At 39.3% G+C, this 23318-nt stretch overlaps 1 protein-coding gene across 1 annotated transcript in view; it reads left to right on the top strand.

Moving 5' to 3' along the window:
• Positions 1-6609: 6609 nt before the first annotated feature.
• VEPH1 (ventricular zone expressed PH domain containing 1) overlaps positions 6610-23318 on the top strand; it is a 223796-nt gene continuing 207087 nt past the window's right edge. The window contains exons 1-2 of the mRNA XM_034997824.1: positions 6610-6696; positions 10748-11043. Coding sequence (XP_034853715.1) covers positions 10846-11043 — 198 coding nt within the window. The 5' untranslated portion in view covers positions 6610-6696; positions 10748-10845. The remainder of the gene's footprint in view (positions 6697-10747; positions 11044-23318) is intronic.

Below are 23318 nucleotides of genomic sequence, written 5' to 3'. Positions count from 1 at the left end.
TGAGGGCCCTTCACCAAGATAAGAAACAGAAGGAGGAGCTAATTTAGGAAAATAATGAGTTCTCTCAAATTTGTGAGTAAAAGATATTACTTTTACTATCATATTTTTTAATGAAATTCTTTATTATAATGAATCAAACTGAATAACTCTTAGCCACAGGTCTCTATTTCCCTGTTCTTAAACAACAACAACAACAATAACAACAAAACAAACAACACTTGATTCTCACAGTCCAAGCCATGTGCTATTTTGCTGAGCTAAAAGGGAGTTCCTGGATATGCCTAGGTATTTCTGTGCCTATAATGAACTTTTGCAAAGCTGGAAGGCTGAACACAGAAATGGTGTACCTGAAGGAGTGTCATTGGTTTCAGGTAGAAAAATCATTATAGAAAATGAAATCATCTAAAAATTCTGTGCTTATATGTAATTTACCCATTTAAAGTTGCTTTAAAATGTATGTATTTTCTATAAAGGAAGCATCTTAGTCCAACTTTGTGGTTAGAGAGAATGTTTTTTATTTCAATTTTATCAAAGAGGACTGGGGAGGGTAGTGACGAGAGTTGTGCAGAAACAGAATGAAAAAAAAAAAAAGATAAAACTATATTCTGTGCAACTAATTACCCAAAGGAATTTATGAAAATTCTGCATGGATGGATGGATTCCATAATCAGGTTCATTGAGGTCAAACAGAATGTGGCTGGGAACTACCAGACAAGTCTAGGTGGGTAAAGTGGAAGTATTTGGGGAAGTGAACATGTTGGTTAAGAGAATCACTTTGGAAAGTCACACATTCAGTTATACTGAATGACTACGGTCTTTCCCAGGCCTTCCTGCCTCTACTGGCTGTCCGTGAAAGCCTGTGGTTGTCATTAAAGGGACTCATTTGTCATAGTTGGTCCCTAATGCACCTCCTAGTCCACTTCCTTTGCAAGGAGCTGCACTGGGGGGACCCAGAAGAGCCCTCTCACAAACGGGGATTCGGCTAATTTAGCCAAACAGAACTTTTTCAATGGCAAATGGCAGAAAACCCAGTGTAAAATCACTTAAGCTATTAAGGAATTGGCTCACAAGAAAGTGTGGGTCTTGTTAACTTCAGGGACAGCTGGTTTTAAGTGGTCCAAACAAAGTCACTAAGGTTTGGTTTCTTGGTGGCAATGTGGCAAGGGCAGCCATACCTTATATCATCTTGCCATCAAGTCTAACAGGAAAGACTCTGTCCTCTCAAAGCCAAACATTCATCTTTCTCATGACTCCCACTGGCCTGGAAGGGGTCATCGCTCATTCTCTAAATCAATCACCATGGTCAGGAGAATGCGGTCTTTCTGATTGGCTAAGACCTAATGTGTTTATGTAAGTGAACTCTGCCCGAAGAACATGGCCTCCAAAGAGAAATTTGGGTACAGTTTTTACCAAAAGTGGGATAAGTGGAGGTTAGGTAGTAAATACAGGAGAAAGTCCCCTTCATCCCAGGAGAATGCCTTTTAATTGAGCCAGCAATTTATTTACATGGCAGCACGATTGCCAACGACATAGAAATACTGATATTTCCAGATGTACACCTTCCACCTTACTCTTCCCCACTGCATTGCCCCACACACTCACAATTAGTTTGACTGAAAGCTAGTTAGAAGAGTCTCAGAAATAGCCTATTGCTTTGTGTGTAGGCGAAACCTCAAATCAATAAGGGGAGAAAGCCCATGTCATACACATAAAAGGGGAGAGGAGAGCCTCCAGATATATAACAATCCACTGGGTACCACCAATTAATTTATGCATTAGAGGTTTGGAGAGCATTCTCCTTAAAAGAGAAAGAGATGTAAGACAGCTCATAAGGGATCCCCAGTGTATTAGGCCTGAGAGGAGGAGTTCTATATTTGGATGGTAAAAGGAAGTGAATTAGCAGTTTGGATTGGCATAAGAAAGAACAGTGCTGGCTTGGAGAAATCCCCAGTGCTAGTAGGGATGCTTCATTCAGTCGTTCAGTATTAGTCACTAACAATACCAGCAGCATAGTTAGACTTTGCTCCTTTGCACTAGCCATTTTGTTTCTCTCCTGGTGTTTTCTTCTATGTGTTTGCTTTAAGTATTACCTCCTTCCACTGCTTCCGTCTTTCCATTCCTCACTGAGCCTTTCACTGATGCCTGCCTGATAAAAGGCTCCACATCTGATATTAACCTAAAACTTCCTTGATTCCTTAAAGTGAGTTATTCATTAACAGAAGCTAAGTTACTGGTTGTTAGGCAAATCTTCTAATTCTTGCAAACCACTGATCTGCTCAGAGAAGCTTCTCTAAATCTACTGTAGAAATAAGTGAAGCTTTGTGCCAATTGTCCGCGCTAAGCAGAAGGTTGGGGGAGAGAGGAGAAGTTACTCATTTGCCCGATCCCACACGGCGAGTCCAGCGGAGGGAATCAAGTGTACAGCCAGCTGGCTTGACGAGCAGCTGCCAACAGGACAGGACAGGACGGGGCAGGAAGGGGCAGGGGCTACCCGGCTGCCTGCCTCTGAGCTCCATCATGGGTGCCAGCTGAATTACTCTAAAGTCAAGCATTTTGCCTTCTATTTCTTATGATGGCCAGAGTTTCCTGTGCTAAGAGGTATGGCTATCTTTTTCCCTGTCCTTTTGTTCAGCAAAAACAAAAGCTAATTAAAGTAAATGTCAGAAGCTGCAGTGATGAAGGAGTGGGCTGTGGGAGTGGGGCAGAGAAACTTCCAGGGGCTGGCTGATTATGCAGATAAAGCACATCGGGGAGTTGTGTGTCTAGCCCTGTATGCAGGCTTTTCGGTTATTAGGGTAAAAAAGCCACCTCTCTGTGGGTTATTAAAACATGTCTCTAGGCCTCAGGAGCAGAAAATTGTGCTTCTAGATTCATAGTATGTGCATTTTTGTTTTACTCCAAAACTGTCTGGGCTCATTTCTGTTTCACACTTTTGTTTACCTCAAGAAGTATCTTGCAACCTGCAAAGAAACTGGCCTTGCCTATGATTTTCAAAGAAAATGCAACAGCATCATTCCAGGCAGTGGGTTGAGCAGGCACCATTACCATTTATTGTTGCTCTCATTTTTCCTTTTGGTATTTTACTTATCTTACAAATCGCAATTGAATCAAACTATTTTTTTGCTCTTTCAAATACATATTTAAGTTGCTATAGTAATCAACTATTGGATTCCATGACATTGTAAATTGAAATGTGGAGGTTTTCGATTTAAGGAACAGAAAAAGTACTTAAGGCATTATTTGAATTGGTCAATGCAGGTGCTTAATATATGGAATTTAAATGTAAATAAAGACATGTTAAACATTGAATTTTCTTTGTAATTTGAGAGTTTGGGTATGTTTTCTGGAAAAAGAAACCTACAAAATTTGAATTAAAAAAATTTAGCAAGATTTATGTTGATTATTAATATTTATATTGATATAAGATTTAGTCAATGTATACCAAGATTTATATCAATTAAGAAAAATATGACCTGCAAAGTCAAAATTTGTGAAAATGGATACACTATGAAATCATTATTACAGATCACAAATTCTCGGTTAAGAAAGTTTGTTAGACTTGAAGATATTTCCCTCATTCCCAAAGAAAGAAAATATTTCCTGTCTGTATTTCAATAAATCGCAATATGTATTCAAAATTAAATGTTTCTTGAGCTCTTGCCTAAACAGGTCACCAAACCTATTTTTTGTATGTGCTTATGATAATTAACCTGCTACAAATTTAGATTGTATGAGTTCTAGAAAAAGACCAAGGGCTGAGTCCTTTTGCATCGTTTGGAATAACCCAGCCTCAGAGGCTTTCAGTAGAAGTGAATGAAGCAACATGTCATGGCAGAGGAAACTGAGAGACGCACAGGGAACAATAGACATCTTGTGGGAAGGGCTGAAATGTATGCGGCCAATTCCCATGGGAACGCCTGTAGCTCTTTCACACTGTGTGAAAAAGATGCTCCTTGAAAAGAATCTTTAATCCTTTCTTTCGAGGGAAAATCTGAGAACTTTATAGAAAGTTTCTAGAACCCAAACGGGTCTAAGTTAGTCAGTGGGCATTTATAATACCGGTGAATAAAATAAGATTTTGATGTGCAGTAGTGTTGTCCAAAATATAACGTAAATAAATGTTGCTATTCTGGAATTTTCTAAAGTGAAGAAACCTGAGAATACCCTAATCCCAAGTTGGAAGCCAGAGGCTAATTTTCTCAGAATAAGTTGGCTTTCTGAGTTAATTATGTTTATTGAAATTCCCCCCAAAGAGTTTCAACTTTTTCCACAGGTGGTATCCTAATAGTGGGGCAATTAAGTCCACTGGTTCATGTGTATTTTTATTTCATAGATCTACTGAAGAATCATAGAATAAACCGGCAATGTTTTATTAGTGCCCATTGAGCGCAGGTCACCTTGAAAAGTCATAAAGAACTTTCCCTCTGGTACCCTGGAGGGAATTATACACTCCGTTCTCACTAATAAATGTGGGAGTGAGCACTACACTTACACAGAAAACTCAGGTATTTGGATTATCCAACCACAAAAAGTCTGAGATGCATTGTATTTCAAACCATTTCCACTCTAAAAAAAAATACCCAGTTCCTGTTTAGCCAGGGGTGGGGGTAAGGCTATCTCTCCAGGGAACAAGTCTGCCAAAAAATCAATAGGGACACTTTCAAGATAGTGCATAAACTACCCAGATTTAAGTTTTGGAGGAGAGTACAGCTAGGATATAAATATGACCCAGATGGAAAAGACCTATGCATCTTTAACATGTGAACTCAGTGTTGGGCAGAAGTATAGTGGCTTATTAGCTCTTAAAAGGGATGGCCTAAGGACATGTTAACAGGGAAATGATCTACAAGAATAATGACATCATTAGGGATGTGATTGCTGTTACTTGTGTGATTGCTATATGCTAGGTTCTATGTTGAATGCTTTATATAATCTCATTAAATCTCCCAACAGCCCACATCACAATCCTCAGGTGCAAATAAGGAACCTGAGGCTCAGAGAGGTTAATTAATTGGTCCTGATTTACACTGCAGGTAATGGCATAGCTGAGCCCAGTTGTGTCTGGGTTCCCTCCTCTCACCACTCTGCTCTTCTTACTGGGGTCCTAGAAAATGTCCAATTCTGGACCCTAGACTCCTTTAAAAATGTAAGAATATCGGATAAAATCTAGCAATAAGAACCATTAATAATGAATAGAGAATGAAGAAGAGGGAAGCCTAAAGAAATAGAGTCTGTTCCTTTAAAAGAGGAAACTGCATCACCATCTGTAAGCCAGAAAATTACTAATGAAAGGCTACACCTACTCATGGCTGACTGGATGCCCCATTTTTATAAAGCAAACTCTTCAAAGGAATTCTCCATATGTGGATGACATAAAAATGTGATTGATCATCAAATGTCTGGAAAGGTCATTCCCCTGGAGCATAGGACCTTGTTCAATGGCAGGTGTGTCGTCGCTTGGACCACATGCCTTTGCAGGGTAGCACTCTTGGGAGTCATATCGTCGTGATCACACAGATGAATTTGTCTGCAGCTCAGCTTCCTGTACATTTTGCCAGCAGATAGGTGGTTTGATGGGCAATAGACCCTCTATAAGGACAAATTAGAGGTAGAGAGTAATACAATTGAAAAACATGTTTTCTTTAAGATTTATTTAAGAGAGTGCAGGTGCGAGGGGCAGAGAGACTCTCAAGCCGACTCCACACTGAGCACGGAGCCCTACAAGCGAGATCACAACCCTGAGATCACAACCTGAGATGAAACCAAGAGTCCAAAGCTTAACCAACTGCACCCCCCAGGCGCCTCTATAAACATGTTTTCTTAATGCACCATTAAGCGTTGACATCTTTAAGTGTTGAGAGTTTCAGGATCTTTTTCTCCTCTAGAATGTCAGTAAGATGAAGCAAGACAAACATTTTCTGAGTGTCACTGCAATATTTAACATATCTGACTTAAAGTGCAAATCCAAGTGGATTTTTATGAAGAACCTCCCAGAAAATAGAGTGGAAAAAAAGAAGGTATGCATTTTGGTTTAGTGATTTGTTCATTTTAGTAGCAACTTCCTGCATCCTTAAATTTACAACAATATTAATCTAGAGGCAGAGCAAGAGGATCACTGCTTTAGGAGCTGTGACTCACAGGACAAACGCTCAGTGTCTCAAACTCTGGGTGTGAAATCTTGAGAGGGAGGGAGGCGTTCATGAAGCTGCAGCCCTCTCTTCCCCAGGCTTTGTGAAATGGCTCCCAATAGCCATTCCATTCACCTGCTGGAGTTTCTGTTGAGACTGTTTCCTGCGTGGCTTTTTCTACCCCCCTCCACCCCATTCTTCCCAGGGAAAGTATAGATTTTCACGAACACAGGGGGTTTTGTGTTCTCTGTTAAAAACAACTTTACTTTACTGGGGCAGGCTTTCTGTTTCACCCCCGGAAACAGAGCATTTCTCTGAGGCGACTTTCCACTGGGTGAGGTGCAGCCTGTCACCTGACCAGCTCTGAAGCTGCCGGTGGCGTTGGGCTGCATTCCTGGAATTCTTCCACCCGGCACCGGCAGCACAGCAATGAGCAACTTCAGGTTCACTGAGCTGAGTGGATTCCACTCGCTGTGCCCTCGGAGTCCGCTGCTTGAATCTCCCGCCCAGTCTCAAAACATACAGCTGAGTAACAGCAAGCTGCCCGCCTTTGAAGAGTAGCACGCAGGTAAAGCCAGTTTGTGGGGACAGCTGGGACTCCCTGAAATGTGTCAGGTGTGGCGCATAATCATTTTTGTGTGTGGTGTCTGCTTCTCCGTGCAGAAACTTGACTTGTCAACCAATACCTGCTTAGAAAATAGATACTTATATTAAATAAGGAGAAAGTGGGCTTCAGAGTAGGGTCCCTTAAGGAATAGGGAGAGAAATTAGGAGAGCAAAAGCTGGGAGTAAGAAGGAATTCTATAAGCCAGTTTTTGTAATTCCAAAAGTATGAGATTTGAGGCTGACCTATCTGGATGTGAATCTTGGCTCTGTGTGTAACCTTCGACGAGATGCCTCACCAGTCCTGTTTCCTCTTTGGTAATAATATCTACCTGCCAGGTTGATGGGAGAACGGAGAAGAAAGTATCTAGCAAAGAGCTTGGTGCATAGAAAGCATCTGAGATGCACACATATGTGCATTCGTGTGCACATGTGTATGCTTGTGTGTATTCGGTGGGCGCATCTGTATATATGGATATAGGCCACAGGACTCTGGCATTCATAAGGGTAGGGAGTTTCGCAGAGGATGAGGTTGAACTTGATCTGTCTCTGACCTTCTCTGCTGTTGCAGAGAGATCAGCCTGGGAAGCCAGACACCTGAGAAAAACATTGACCAGGGCTGCTGAAAAATAAATAACATGCCTTGCTGATCCTTATCCAGGAAGGGGAGGTATAATGTACCATGTGGGGTGCTCTTTACATGAAGACCGATGGAAGCAAGGCAGCTCAATAATTATCACACATGGTCATGTATGCAACTGACAGGGCTTTGTTCTGGGAGACCAACTGCCTTCAGTTCTGACTCTGCAGCTTACTCTCTGGGTGTTCCTGGGCTGGTTACTTTCCTCTCCGAACATCAGTTTCTCATCACATGGAATTGTCGTGAGAATTAAGTGACTCAGTCCTCAGGAAGCACTCATAGTAGTGCCTGCCACATGGGAAACACCTGCTAAACATTAGCTCTTGGTGTCAGTATTTGACAAAGGGCTCTTTTGTGTGTTATTAGCTTTGATCTTCAAAACAACCTGGTGAGGTAGATGAGGCATGCATTAGCCCCATTTTGCAAGTAAAGAAACTGAGGGTGAGAGAAGGGAAAAGCATGAACCAAAGGTCCAACAGCCATTGAGTGGCCAGGCTAGGCCTTGAACCTCAGTCTGCAGACCAGCAGCTGACTTAGTATATCTGCAGAATATGTGCACTAAATGAAACCAAATCCTAAAGTGTCTGGCCCGAACACCATTTCCTTAACAAAGCTATTCCTTAGCATCTTCCCCTAGGAGAGATCTTTCTCTCCCTTGTACTTCCCCAAACTTCCTTTTATAGGACAGAGGAGATTTTCTCTGGGTCATCCTTGTACCATAGGATGTTTGGTGTTAAGTCTCAGCTCTCCCTACCCCACCCTTCAAGGTGTGAAAGTTCTCATGGACGGCGGTGTTTTGAACAATACTGTTTTGTACATGATGGACACTCAAGAGTAACAGCATGAATGTAGGGCTCCGTACCAGGGGTCACTGTAAGTGTGGAGAGCAAAGAAGGAGCCCAGGGAAAGCCTGGGATGCTCCTCTCCACCAGCACATATTTCTGCTCATTCTTGGAGCTCGAGCCGCACTATGTCTGGGGCAGCTGACTCTGCTTCAGGAACGATGAGATATTGACCACAAGCTGGCTGGTCAAGGTGAAATCATTTCCAATGTCCATACAATGTCTTATTTTCCTGAATATTATTTTACTGAGACCCTGTCACTGCAAATGTCTGAGGCCAGGGGGAGAAATGTGTTCAGGGGAAAATTCAGGAAAACACTGTCCTAATTTTTCCTGTAGATGCTGTATTCCACCCTTCCGCATTTGCAAGGGTGCATTCTACTTTGTAGGACTCTCACTCTGCTCTCTCTCCACCCCAAAAACTACCCCCCCACCCCATCCCCAGCCAAATCTCCTGCTTTTCTTTTCCTCTAAGCTTCTCTTCCTTGTGACTTTCCTGCTGTCTTGTTGGCCTTGATCCCAGGGCATAGATGGGCAAGAATGCAGGGTCCCTCCTTCCCTCAGTGTCGGAGGGAAGAGAAATTCCTTTTCATGCTTTATCACCCTACCCATATCTTCATCTTCAAATGTTAATAATGCTCTGAGGGCTTTTACTCCTAACAGTAGCTGCACACGGAGCCCTACGTGGAATCAACATACCATAGTGGTTATGAACCTGGAGCCTAACCCTGGAGTCTCTGGGTCCAAATCCCAGCTCTCCAGTTTGCTAGCTGTGTGGCTGGGGCAAGTTATTAATGCCTTGGTTCCTCACCAGTAAAATGGGGATGAAATATCCTCATATAGTTATTATGAGGGTTAAGTGTGTTAATGTTTGCAAAGCACCTAGGACAGAGCCTGGAACAAAGGCAAGCATATGTAAGTATTGTCATTTTTCTAGAGCTGGTCGTTAGCACAAAAGTTTCATGTAGGTAATATTACCCTTGATACAACTTCAGTGGCTACAAAATGCACTGATATATCTTATTTAACTGAGCACCTGGTGAAGGATTTGGCTTGTGTGTGTTTTGTTTTTTGTTTTTAAGATTTTGTTTATTTATTTAAGAGAGAAAGAATGAGACAGAGAGAGCATGAGAGGGGGGAGGGTCAGAGGGAGAAGCAGACTCCTCGCCGAGCGGGGAGTCCGATGCGGGACTCGATCCCGGGACTCCAGGATCATGACCTGAGCTGAAGGCAGTCGCTTAACCGACTGAGCCATCCAGGCGCCCAGTTGGCTTGTGTTTAGAGACCATATTGCGTGGGGAGTATGTATCTTTAAGCTTTAACATTTCATTCAGCACGCAGAGGTGCCTGCACAGTGACAGCTCAGAGGGGAGGTCTGAGACCACCTAAGGGAGCAGCAGACTCCCCTCTGCCTTTCACACTCATCCTGGAGAACACATTCCAAGTGAAATGCTGGGCAGAATTGCCTAGTGTTTAGATGCTTATATTAAATAAGTCACCCCCAGCTCTCACTCTCTGAACATGTGTCTGCATTTGTAAGTTACATGAGCTGACTCCACTTCATTGTAAACCAGGGAGGAAGCCCACTGGCCTGAAATCAAGAGAACAGCACTGTAGTTACCATGGAGCCTTTGGGAAGTCATTAACTAAATGATGGCTAAGGTCTCTACCAGTGCAAATGGTCTGTGATTTTATTAGGCCCATAAGGGAGCTGATGAGAAAAATCAGATATTTAATTTGTGCCATTGCCCTTCTCTCTGTGGACTGTTAATTGAGTAAGAAGTATAGTGGGACTTTATTATTTCAATTGTGGGAATAGAGGGAAGACTGCCTGATCCCAATGCCTTCCCTCTTTAGCCTGCATCGCAATGCTATCACTTTCAAGTTCAGTGTTCAAGTTCAAATTCACACTCACATTCAGCAGAGATCTATGTAGCCTCATACTCCCAGGCAGAATCCTTTCTTTAGACAGTATATATGAATAAAGCAAGTATTCAGATCACCTATTGGACGTAGGTTTGGGAGAGCTTCTGTTGTCAGTATAGGAAAGAAATCCAGCCAAGGAGGCAAGCACTGGTTTCCCTATCCAGGAAAAAAGAGAAAACCAGGCAGTGGTTCTAAGAGACGTTTTCTGTGTTCCCTCTTTCCTTTCATTGCCCTTTTCTGTTTGGTTTCCATGGGAATCTGGGGGGATATCTGGTGAGTGTTGGGCATATCGGTTGCTCATCCACTTGTTTCCTTGTGGCGTGGAGAGGAGAGGGATATAGAAAGGAGAAAAGTAAGTGTGAGGGTTAAGCAGCTTTTTAAGGTTCACAGTAAATTCTAGAGAAACCTAATAATTTTTTACAAGACCTTTTAGAAAAAAGCAAAACAAAACAAGGGAAGAGCTCATTCGAAGGTCATCAAGTCAGGATCTGTTACTCTATGCACATTTCCAAAGTCTTTCCCCACCCCCTCTGCTGGGCATCAAGTTCGTATTCTGAGCTCATGCCATTCTACTAGCAGTTTTATCCTATCATTTGTTTCTTTTCCAGAGAGAGTCAAAGAAGACCTCAAATTCTGGAGAAAAATGACCTTTCAAGGAATACAAAGTATACTTCCTGCCGCATGTTTTTTGTCTTACTAACTTCTGATGACTGAAACATATGGTCCTGGGCCTGCAGAAAGTCCATTGATTATCAAACTCCTCATCATGCATCAACTGTTCAGACTGGTCTTAGGACAAAAAGATCTTTCACGAGCTGGGGACCTCTTCTCCTTAGATGACTCCGAGATTGAAGACAGCCTGACAGAAGCTTTGGAGCAAATTAAAATAATTAGCTCATCTTCGGTGAGTAAACTAGTTTTTAAACTAGACACCCGAAATGACCTATTCCAGAGCCGAATGACTGTACATATGTTGGGGGAAAGGATCTTTGCATGGGGAAAGAGGAAGGACCACTTAATACTGGTTCCTTTTAACCCAGCTCTGTGGTTTAGTTTGGCGTCTAAGAAATAACACAAGGGCAATCATTGACTTAGGAGGCTGCCTTCTGCCCACCCCTGGAGACCAGAACTCTGGAAATTTCAGACCAGAGTGGAATTATCACAAAAGGCTTATCTAAGAGCTGTTTTTCTAACCTTGAAATGACACGGGAGAGGAGAGGGAGCAAATCCCAGGAAAAGCAGATGGGCCAGGCTATACAACAGCTTCAGTAAACAAAGCAGGGTGTGTGGAGGAGGGTGAATAATGAAAGAAGGCAGGATGACACCTCCTGACATTAGGTAATAGGAGACAAGGACAAGGATCACTCTGTTGCCAGAAGTGACAGTTGCCCAGGGCTTGATAACACTGATTCTATGTATTTCTATATAATTGCCATTAAAAAAAAAATCTCTCATTTTACTCCTTTTTCTATACCCACCCATTTAATTCAACTCACCCATCATTAGCCCCCAGTGTGATCAGACAAATTTAAAATCCCCATCAACCCTCCCATTCCTTTGTTTCTCCTCAATGTCAAGATTATATATTCTGAAAGCACTTCCCAAAGGGGGTGGATGGGCATGCCCAGTGTGGTTTGCTTTTGCCCTTCTTCATTGTGCTTGGACCCTCCATGACATTAGTTCCATTTCAAAGGCCAACTCTCCCGGGCATCTCTTGCGTCCTCCCAGCTCAATAGCGTTTGCTATCACTTGGCACAAACAGCGCCCCCGGGCACAGGAAAGAGACGGGACTTGAGCCATAAAATACTGAATTACCAAATGTGTGCACATTTCACAGATCACAGCTTTCTTCCATCTTTTAATGAAGAGATGTTTAGAAGGCATACCAGCATCCAGCGCAGCTTCCTCCCCAAGACAGTCAGCCTGCTCACTTATTGGCTGCCATGAACACACCATGCCCCCCCTGTGGCCAATGAGGTCATTGCCCAAACACTCTTTTCGCAGCTAATGTCTTTGACAGCAATTATGTGTCCACATTTTTTTTCCCCCAGAATGTTAATCAGCTTAGTCTGACTCAAAACACAAAGTATTCCTGGTACATTGCCACTTTCCGGGCAGGATTTGTGTGCTATTTCCAGCAGCCCCATCCTTCACACTCTTGTGGAAATGAATTGGCTGAATATGCCACTGATTTTCATCTTATCTAATAGAAAAAAAAAATATATATATATATACATATATATATAAGCTCCCTGAAGCCTATATCCACTAGAGGTCACTACTGTCAGTGATTTCTTTAGTTTTCTTCATCAATTGCTTATTTTAACAGATGTCAAATTCAGAATTTTAGGACCGGTAAGTTCTGTTATATATCCCCACTCTTAACCACTAAGGCAGGCAGGTCCCTTGTCACCAGGAGCACCGTCTGTCTTTTAAGCCCTCTGATCAGCATCCCACCAGACCAGCAGGGCTGGAGAGCTAGTAGTTCTCCTGTGGTCTTCACCTGCTAACTTCAGTCACCTCTCACTTCTTCTATTTCTCCACCTGTAACAGGGGCATGAGCAGATGGTGGCAGAATAAAAAGAATTCGTTTTTAGAGGGATTGTGCAGATCAGTCCATTTTTCTGTTTGTTACTCAATCCTAATTATAAGCATGTCTCAATATAGAATTCCTTCTCCCGCTCCATTCCTTTTAAAGCCAGTTCAAGTTTCATTATTCCTGAAATAGCTTCTAGTGATTCTAGTTCTTAGTGATTACTTCTTTCTAAAAACACATAGTTGTACTTTGGCATTATACTCTGTTCTTTATAGAAAATCATCCATTCATATGACCTCCTCCAGGGCAACTTCTACACTAGGGAATCCCAGATCTATGTTTTCAGCCTTGGATCTCTCCTCAGCCTCAAGCCCCCAGCTGATACCCATGATCTCAAAACTCAATCTATCTGAATTAGAAGTTATCATCTTTCTTCCAGCTGTACTATCACTTTCTTAGATCTCCAGGTTTGCAACCTGGAGTTACTCTTGACCTTTTTCTCTCACTCTCTCCTTTCCCTGTTGTTCTGTGGACACTGCCTGAGAAATGCCTCTTCACTGGCTCCTTCTTTTCCCTTCCTGCTGCTATCCCCCTGGCTCAGGCCATCAAAACAGTTTTGATCTTCTTGCCTTTGATCTTACTGTTCTCTAGTTCAGTGTACTAACAGTTACCTGATTAAACTTCCCAAAGAAGATTTTATTGCATGTATCCCATTGTTCAAAACCTTTCCATGAAGCTTCAATGTCCATGACATTCAAATGACCAATGCCAGTGATTAGTCCACTGAACGACCATGTCTACTCTATGGCTCACTTCCCTGTTACCTGTATCCCATATTTCCCTTATTAGGGCTTTCCTAATGACCCTGGATCTCAGTAATCAATTCTACTTCTCAATTCCTCTTTACAAACAAAGAACTGGAAGGGATCTTCTAAATCATCTTTTCCAACTTCTTTCCAGCACAGAAATCCCTCCTTTAGGATTCCTGACAAACAGGTGACCTCTCTTTCTACTCTTGCAATGATGAGAACATAGTAAGTTTCTGATATTTTTTTTCCTACTCCTCAATTTTCCTTTTATAAATTTCTCCTTGCCATTGCATGAAGCCTCGTTGGAGCCTTCAGTCAGTTTTCTACCTTGTCCTTGCCAGGAGAGCAGAGAGGGAAAAAGTGGGGGCACCTGACTATGCCAATCAGATCTTTCCTGGTAGTTCTAGAAAAAAGTCAGCAGAGGGTTATTTGTCATGGTGATGGTGCTCCAAAGAGATAGTCCTTTGTTACAGTTATCCAAACTTTTTCTGTTGCTTATGACCAATCCTAACCTACGAAGAGACCATTGCTGCACTGTCAGAATTTTAAATTGTTAGTGTGCTCCTCCTTTCAGCCAGATGAAATCTTACTCTTTGTATTTTCTATACATTGTTCTTTGGTCTGTTCATTGCCTCAACAATCAAAAGAGCATAATTCTATTCCTATAAGAACTTTAAACATATGAAGATAGGTATCAGGGATCGCCTCTAGCTTCTCTCTTCTCAGCTACACATCCTTAGTGTCCTAGTGTCCCTACGTTTTTCCATGACAAAGAAGGAGCCTATGGCAGAGAAAAGTTACACTACCTCACTTTTCCAGACTTGGGTCTGGAAGCTCAATTTTGTCAGTACGTGACAAATGCTATCCTAGTGATGCTATCCAAATGCAAGACTGAGTGCTGGTTTACCGATTTACAATGAAAATTATAATTCATGTCAGTCAGAATTTGTGTGCTTCCATCCGGTCCTCGCCAAGTCTATTTACCCAGTCTTTCTCTGGACAATGGATACTATCATTGATTAGGTTTCCTCCTCTACTAAAATCACAGCCAGTCCTATCTCCCATATTTAACTCACCTGTAGTCATGCGTGTACAGACAGCATGTTGGGTTAGCCCAGTAGTTGGTTAATCCCACTCATACGAGGGGATTTTTTTTCACTTAATCCTCAAAGGGCAATCTTGTTTCCATATTCTTGGAGGACGTCCTATTGTAGCTCCCAAGTACCGCCTACATTCTCAACATTCTGGTTTCTTTCCCCTGGAATCTTCCTAATTCATTATTGTAATTCATCAAGGCCAAGTACTGAAACCAACTGCTTGGAACAATTGCTGGTAATAGTCAGATACTCTGTTTCTAAAATTCCTCTTCGACAGTAACATCACACAATTGGCCACATTTATCCTGCCGTGTACCAGAACCCTCAGTTTGAATCAAGACTTGTAATTAGAGAACTTGAAAAATAAATTGTATGTGTATTGTGTCACATTTTAAACCAGTGTAATAATATTCTTGTCTTCAGGCCCTCATTCCAGGATATTCATACCTTTTAAAAATTATGATTCTGTCCAATATATTAGTTCTCATTCCCATCTTTGTAGAATCTGAAAATTTAGCAAGCAAGTCTTCAATCCTTTCCCTGAAGTCACTCGCACAATCACTGAACCTTCCTAAATTCCATTCTACAGTCCATGCCCTCTTTTCAACTAGTTAGTCCAAAACACCGCTGGGAGATAGTTTGTCCTTATGCTTTGCTTTGAAAATGCGACTGCTCACTCAAAATTCTCTCCAAGTTCCCCAGTGCCTTTAAGTTTTGTCTTTTCATGTCAAGTCCTTTCTGGACTACTTTCATCTCCTACCCATTTCTTCTACTACCTTGGCTCTCCTCCCAGACTACTTCATCCCTATCCACTCATCCTCTTTTCCCACTCCTCCTTCCCCACCACGTTCCCTTTGCCTAACCCATACACCCACCTTCCAGTTCTCTTTACTGTTTTTTAAAAACCAATAAAAAATGTTAAGCATACACAAATTGCCCAGTTTTAAAAAGTAGATAGAATTGAAATCACCTGGATGTTTCTCTCTGCTTCAAATTTCCTCCCTTTCCTAAGTAACCAATATCCTGACTATGGTATTTATCCATGAGTGTTTTATTTCTTTGCTACACACGCATAGCTCAAACTTTATTTGTAGCATTGTAGTCCTTGTTTTAAAATTTTATATAAATGGTATCATAAGTTTCAATATAATGTTTCTGAGGCTTATGATAGTACAGGTAGTCCCAATTCATTTCTTTTTTGAGGGATGGAGTGTTCCACTCAATGACTATGCCTCAGTTTGGTTAGCCATTCTTCTTTTGATGGCCATTTACTACTTAAACAGTGTTATAGTGAACATTCTTATAATCAGTGTTTTCGGCAAATGTGCTAGTATTTCTAGCAAAGACAACTAAGAGTGAAACAACGTTTTGGGGGTTTTATATACTTGCGGTTTCTGATATGCCACCAAATTTCTCTCCGCTGTAGTTGTACCTACTTACATTCCCATCAGCCGTGTTTGAGGCTCCCAGTGGCTTTACATCTTCACCAATGCTTGCTGTTATCAGATTTTTTAAGTTTTTGTCAATTTAAGTGAACCGTATCTAATTGTTCTTTAAATTTGCACTCCCCTCATGGTTGGGAAGGGCAACAGATCATTTTTTCGTGTTTATTCGCTATTTGTCATTTGGGCTTCCTCTTCATTATAGTACCTGTTTACAATTTAAGTTTTTTTTCTTTCCATTGTTCCACTGAGGTTTTTAAAAAGACTTTTCTTATTAATCTGAAGGAGGTTTTCTATATTCTTGTACAGACCCTGTCCTGTATGCATGTTGCATGTCTCCTATTCCAAATGTAGCTTGCCTTATACCTTTTACTGTAATAAGTCCTGATATCTGGTAGGACAAATATCCCCAGACTTCTTTAAAATATTAGCTTCTCAATTTTGATGAGTGATTCTGTCACTATCTTGATAGGAATTTTATTATATCTATGAATTTATTTGAAGAAAATTAACATCTTTATGTTACTGTCTTATCTTTACTTAGATTTTCTTAAATATCTTTCAATAAAGTTTACGATTTTTTTTCCTAAAGATCTTAAAAGTCTTAAGTCCTTCTCCCCTTTTTTATTTTATTTATATTCAATTAGCCAACATATAGTACATCATTAGTTTCAGATGCAGTGGTCAGTAATTCATCAGTTGCATATATCACCTAAGTCCTTTTTTTTTTTTTTTAAGATTTTATTTATTTATTTGACAGAGAGAGAGACACAGCCAGAGAGGGAACACAAGCAGGGGGAGTGGGAGAGGGAGAAGCAGACCTCCTGCCGAGCGGGAAGCCTGATGCAGGGCTCGATCCCAGGACCCTGGGATCATGACCTGAGCCGAAGGCAGACGCTTAACGACTGAGCCACCCAGGCGCCCCTCACCTAAGTCCTTTTAAAAATATATAAGTATTTTAGAATTTTTTTGCTGAGATTATAAATGCATCCATTAAAAAATTATTTTCCAATTATTTTTTCAGATGATTAAAACAGAAATGATACTTGCATCATGATCATATATCCAGTAAATTTACTCAACTCTCTTATTAACCCTAATGTTTTGTTTTCCCCCACTTATTCAGCAATACTTATTAGGCACTTACTATATGCCAGATACTGTACCAGATGCTGGGAATACAAGAGTAAGAAAAACAGAGAAATCTCTGTTCCCTTTTATCCCTGTTTTTCTAGGAATTGATTAATTTTATTCACTGCTTTTTCTGCTCTTTTGAAGTAATCCTATTTTCCCTTTTAATCTTGTTAATGTGGTGCATTATAAAAATCAATTTTTAAAATATAAAACCATTATAATATTCTGGGATAAAGTGAAGTCTGACATTAATTTTAGTACATTTCCTGATTTGGTTTGATATTTTTAAAGAAGCGTTGGAACCATGAGATTGGCCTACAATTGTCCTTTCTTCCACTGTATTTCCTTGGCTTTGGTATCAAGTTATATATACTTGGTCATAAAATGAGCTGGGAAAAGTTTCCACATTTCTGTTATCTATAAAACTTTTATAAGATTGTGGCAATCTATTCCTTAATTTCATAGAAAACTGTAAAACCCTCTTGGCACCATGCAGTTTTTTTTGGGGGGGGGGGTGCTGGTCAATTTTTAAATTACTGATTTCATTTCTTTGAAGAAAATTGGGGGGGCTTGCTTCAGTCACTTTTGGTAAAATATCTTTTCTAGGAAATTGTATATTTTATCCCAGTTTTCAAATTTATTGGCATAAAACTTTAAAAAATTTTTTTTGTGTGTTCTGCTGTATCTGTATTTAAGTGCTCTTTTTCACTGATTTTTTTCATCAATATATTCAGAGCTTTGTCTTTTTAAAAGGTTTTAGTTTATTAATCATTTGTATAGGGTCTTTTATTCTATCTCATTAATTTCTTTTTAAATGTTCACTTGTTTTCCTCTTTGATCTTTTTCTGGTTGTTTTCTATTCTTTTTCTAATCCCCTCAGTTATAGGATTAGCTTATTGTTTATTGTCATTGTTGTTTGTTTGCTTTACTTTCTTATTTTCTGGTATAAGCATTTGAGACCCTAAATTTCTTGCTAAGTAGCGCTTAACATCATCCCACAAGTTTTTGAGATACAGTATTTTCATTATGAATTCTAAATTCTTATTTTGATTGTGATTTCCTCTTTGACTCATAATGACTTAGAAGTTTGTGCTTTAATTTCCTGAAGAATTTTTGTAATCTTTCTGTTGTTAAGTTAAAATAGAGCTGCATTGTCGTTGGACAACATGAATGGCATGATTCCACTCTTTTAGGAGCACTCGAGAATTGCTTTGTTGCACAGTTTATGGCCAATCTGTGTAACTAATAATGTAGCACTTACTATGTTCTAGGACTTTTCCTAAGAGCTTATCACATGGTAATATATTCAGTCCTTTCAATACATTTCTGAGATAAGTGTGTAATATTATCTCCATTTTATAGGTAAGGAAACTGTAGCACAGAGAGATTAATAATCTAACTTGTCCAAGATTATATAGCTAGTGAATAATTGGGCCAAGAATCAAGCCCAGAGAATTTGGAATCAGAAACCTCTAAGCCACCACACTATCCTGACTCTTTAGATGTTTTATTTGTGTCTGAGAGGAATGTGTATTCTCGAATTAGTGAGTATAAGGTATTAAGTAAGTTGATGAAAGACCTCTTTTTGATTGTATTGTCTATGTTCTCTATATTCTCAATAAATTTGTGTTTGCTTAGACAGCCAAACGCTAAGAGAGGTGTTTAAAAATTTCCCACTATAATTTTGGGTTTGTTGATTTCTCCTTGTAATTTTGTCAAGATTGCTTTATAAATTTGGGAGCTTTTTTAAAAAATTGAAGTATAATTAACATACAATGTTACATTAGGTTCAGTGCACAACATATTGATTCAATAATTTTGTACATTACTCAGTGCTCCCTACAGTAAGTGAAGTCACCATTTGTCACCATACAAGGTTATCACAATACTGTAACTATATTCCCGATGTTGCACTTTTCATCTCTGTGACATTTATTTTATAACTGGAAGTTTGTACCTCTTGAATCCCCTTATTTTACCCATCCTCCCACCCAGCTCCTCTCTAGCAACCACCGGTTCTCAATACTTAAGAGTATTTTTTTGTTTGTTTGTGTTCATTTGTTTAGTTTTTTAGATTCTATGTGAGTGAAATCATATGGTATTTGTCTTTCTCTGGTTTATTTCACTTAGTCCATCCATGTTGTCTCAAATGGCAAGATCTCATTCTTCTTTATGGCTGAGTAGTATTCCTCGTGTGTGTGTGTGTGTGTGTGTTTATTATGTATTAATACGTTTAGGATTGTTATTTATTCCTTGGAGAACTTTTGCTCTTATTATTACATACTGTGCAACTTTATTCTGATAAGTTTTGCCTATTTTCTTTGGAGTAGTTGCCTGTTTTCTCTTTTTCTAGCCTTTTATTTTTTACCTCCTCATGTCCTTATGACTTAAATGTAATTTGTAAACACCATATAAGTAGATTTTTTCAATAATTCAAATTGAAAATCTGCCTTTTATTGGTAAATTTAGTCAATTTATATTTATCATGATAAATTATATATTTGGATATATTTCTCCATTTTACATTTCCTGATTTTCTAAATTTCTCTTTATCTTCTTTTCTGCATTTTTTTAGTTGAGTGAAACTTTACCCTTTCATTTTCTACCTCTATTGGCTCTGTTGGTTTGAAAGTTACATTCTATTTTTTTAGTAGTTACCTTTAAAATTTTAGCAAATATAGTTGCCATATATTATCAATTCCAAGACAGTTTTCACCTATTTATAACTCTGAAACAAGTATATATTTTATAATTGATTACAATCTTACAATCCCTGTTGGCCAGGTATTAAGCATAATAAAGTTGCTATTGCCTACATGTGCATAAATTTTCCATAGCTTTTCATATTAACATTCCAACTGAATTAGGTACATTATTGTTACTCCAAGCATTGGGTTAAATGTCCACTTAAAATGCTTCCAAAGCTTCTAGATTATAATGTGGTACTGAAACAGACACTTATTGGGTATGCAGGAAAGCATAGAAGGAAGCACAAGAGTATAAATTTTATATTAGTGAACAAAATATTCATCATTGCAGGAATGATAGGAATTCCACGTTTTCTTGCAAAATAATAACTGGGGGCTTTATGGAACCTAAAAAAGGATGTACTTTTTTGTTACTGAGATATTTGTAAAATACTGTCTATTATACCACAATAAGTAATGCAACTGAAAGCAGGAAAAACAGGCAATTCTCTTGGAAGACATGAAAGAAATTTCAAAGAAATAAGAGGCTAGCCAGAACTATCAATTTATGTCTTGCATAGAATTCTCTTTAAGACCTGATATAACCCACAATTTAATTGGCAGTCTTCTCTCTTTCTTCATAATGGAAGATTTATAATTGACACCATCTTACATTTGATGGATTATGATGATGTCTAAAGTTATTCAATAGCTCTCTTTTCCTATTACCATCAGGACCTTGGAATACTTTCATGCCCCTCTTATATATTAGTGTTAAGCAGCACTTTTTATTTCACCTTAATACCCTTGAAACTATTCTTTAAAATTACTGATGTTTAAAAAAATTCACCCAATGTTTGTTTCAAGCACCTAATATTTCCCCATTTTTTCCTCACTATTCTTTTTCCCCATTGTCTTCCTCTCTTTTTTCTTCTGCATCCAAGTTTCCACTTTCTGAAGTATACATATTAAATATCCCTTCAGCGAAGATCTATTAGTGATAAACCCTCTCAATGTTTGTCTTTTCCGAAAAGATCCTTGTTTGCCCTTAACTTTGAATGATGATTACCTGGGCATGGATTTCTAGCTGGAAAGTCTTTTTATTTCTCAGTAACTCCTACCATTGCTGTTATAAAATCCTCTGTCAGTTTGTCATTCTTTATACCTAATATACTTTTTCTATGCTTTAATATTTTCTCTGTCTTTGGTGTATTCTATGGTTTCATTATTATGTGTCCAGATGTGGTTTTATTTGTATATCCTTACTCAATCCTCATTGCATTTTGTGAGATTGAGGTTCATGTTTTTGTCATTTTTGGAAATTAAAAAAAAATCTTATATCAAATACTCTTTTCCATCTCATTTTTCCTTCTGGAAATTCTATTTACTCACTCATTTATGCATCCCACAAGTATTTTTTTGAGTACATATTATCTTCTAGACATTGGGAATATAATCATAAACAAAGCAGACAAAACCACTACCCTCACATCCTTCATATTCTCTGAATTTATCCTCCATGCCTTTTGACCTCTTGTATTTTCCATCTCTATGAGATACATTATGTTTTCATTTCCTCAGCTCTATATTCCAATCCACTGAGTCTTTTTTTCAGCTGGATCTTATCCACTATTTCATTCATTCACTGAGTTTTTCATTTCTAGAAGTTTCATTTGTTTCTTTTTGATACCTTTTGTTCCTCTTAAAAGAGACTTGGTTTTTGTTTATAAGAAGAATTTTCCTTGATACATTGAATCATTTTGAACATCTAAGTACATAATTTGAGGTCAGTAATTCCATTATCTGGTTTTTGACGGTCTAATATGCCCCAAGTTGTGCATGCTGACATGTGCTCATATTGTCTTCGTTCCAATGTTTTATAAGTTTGGATTTTTGATTTTGGTTTAAATAGAGTTTCACTCATGTGAGTACTGGATGGTTTTACCTGAGTGTTCACCCCTCAGAGTAGTTGTATGTTTGTCTCTACTGGGAGCCCCAGTGATGGTATCAGGTCTGGGATCATTGGTCCTGCTGGTGTTGTTAGTGCCTCCACCTTGGAGAGTCTTAGGAAGGTAGAATAAGTACGGTATGTATACATGCATGCTCTTGAAAGCAGGAAAAATGATACACATATAAATATATTATTAGTATGGATGCCATGTAGAATGTGACAATAAGAGGAGAGTAAGTGTGTGGCCTTTTTGTGCTGTACATTATGAAGTGGTTGTGAAATGAATGTATAAAAAAAATTGTACACATAAGGAAATATTTGTAACTCACTGTATGTTATAACATTTATCTGCACTTACTATGTGCCGGATACTGTTGTAAATCCTTTCCCTACATTAACTAATTTAATCCTTACAATAGTAGTAAGAGATAGATATTAATAATATCCTGATTTTAAGGATTAGGCAACTGAGGTACAGAGAGATAAGTGATTGCTCAACATTGCAGAGCTGGTAAGAGCAGAATATGACTTTGAGCACAGGCAGTCTGACTCAAGTCTATACTTTTTTAAATTTAATTTAATTTTATTATGTTATGTTAATTACCATGTTCCATGATTCGTTGTTTGTGTTTAACATCCAGTGCTCCATTCAGTACGTGTCCTCTTTAATACCCATCACCAGGCTAGCCCATCCCCCCACCCCCTCCCCTCTAGAATCCTCAGTTTGTTTGTTTTTTAATTTTTTATTGTTATGTTAATCACCATACATTACATCATTAGTTTTTGATGTAGTGTTCTATGATTCATTGTTTGCGTATAACACCCAGTGCTCCATGCAGAATGTGCCCTCTTTAATACCCATCACCAGGCTAACCCATCCCCCCACCCCCCTCCCCTCTAGGATCCTCAGTTTGTTTCTCAGAGTCCATATCTCTCATGGTTCGTCTCCCCCTCCGATTTCCCAACTGCTATGATATGCTCTCTCTCAAGGAAGGGAGGGAGAAATGATCCTCAAGACATTTTCCTTCTTCTCTTCCAACTTCTACTCTTATGCCATTCCCACCACTAAATACTTTATTTCAGAGGTTCCACATAACCTTTAGCCAGCGGGTCATCCCCTGAAGACTGTTTACAGCATAAAGAAGCCTGATTGGTTTATGGTTTATGGATGTTGATGTGGAGGTGTGGTGTCTGTAGCTGGGTAGGGGTGACCCATCCTGGTAACTAGACTTGGAGCAACACAATGTGTCAATTTTTCATTGTCCCACCCTTATAATTTGACCTCCCTACCGCTTTAGGGTAAGTTACTTAAAAATTAACAATGACCAGGTTACTGTGAGAATGAACCTCTAAACCCAGTTTGATGGGTTTGATATTAAATAGATCTGGTTCTCAGAAGTTACTGATTTTAATACGCACAGGTACTGATTCAGTGTTCAACTCAAACATAAACACATATGTAGGCACATATATATTTCATAAGAGCAGGGTGGAATGTGAGTCAGGAAAACCCTAATTGCAAA

The sequence above is a fragment of the Mirounga leonina genome, unplaced genomic scaffold, assembly GCF_011800145.1.
Source record: "Mirounga leonina isolate KUSES-001 unplaced genomic scaffold, KU_Mleo_1.0 Mir_115, whole genome shotgun sequence".
In the NCBI taxonomy this organism is placed as follows: domain Eukaryota; kingdom Metazoa; phylum Chordata; class Mammalia; order Carnivora; family Phocidae; genus Mirounga; species Mirounga leonina.
Note: the sequence above shows the minus strand (reverse complement) of the source record. Positions and strands in the feature narration are given on the sequence as shown.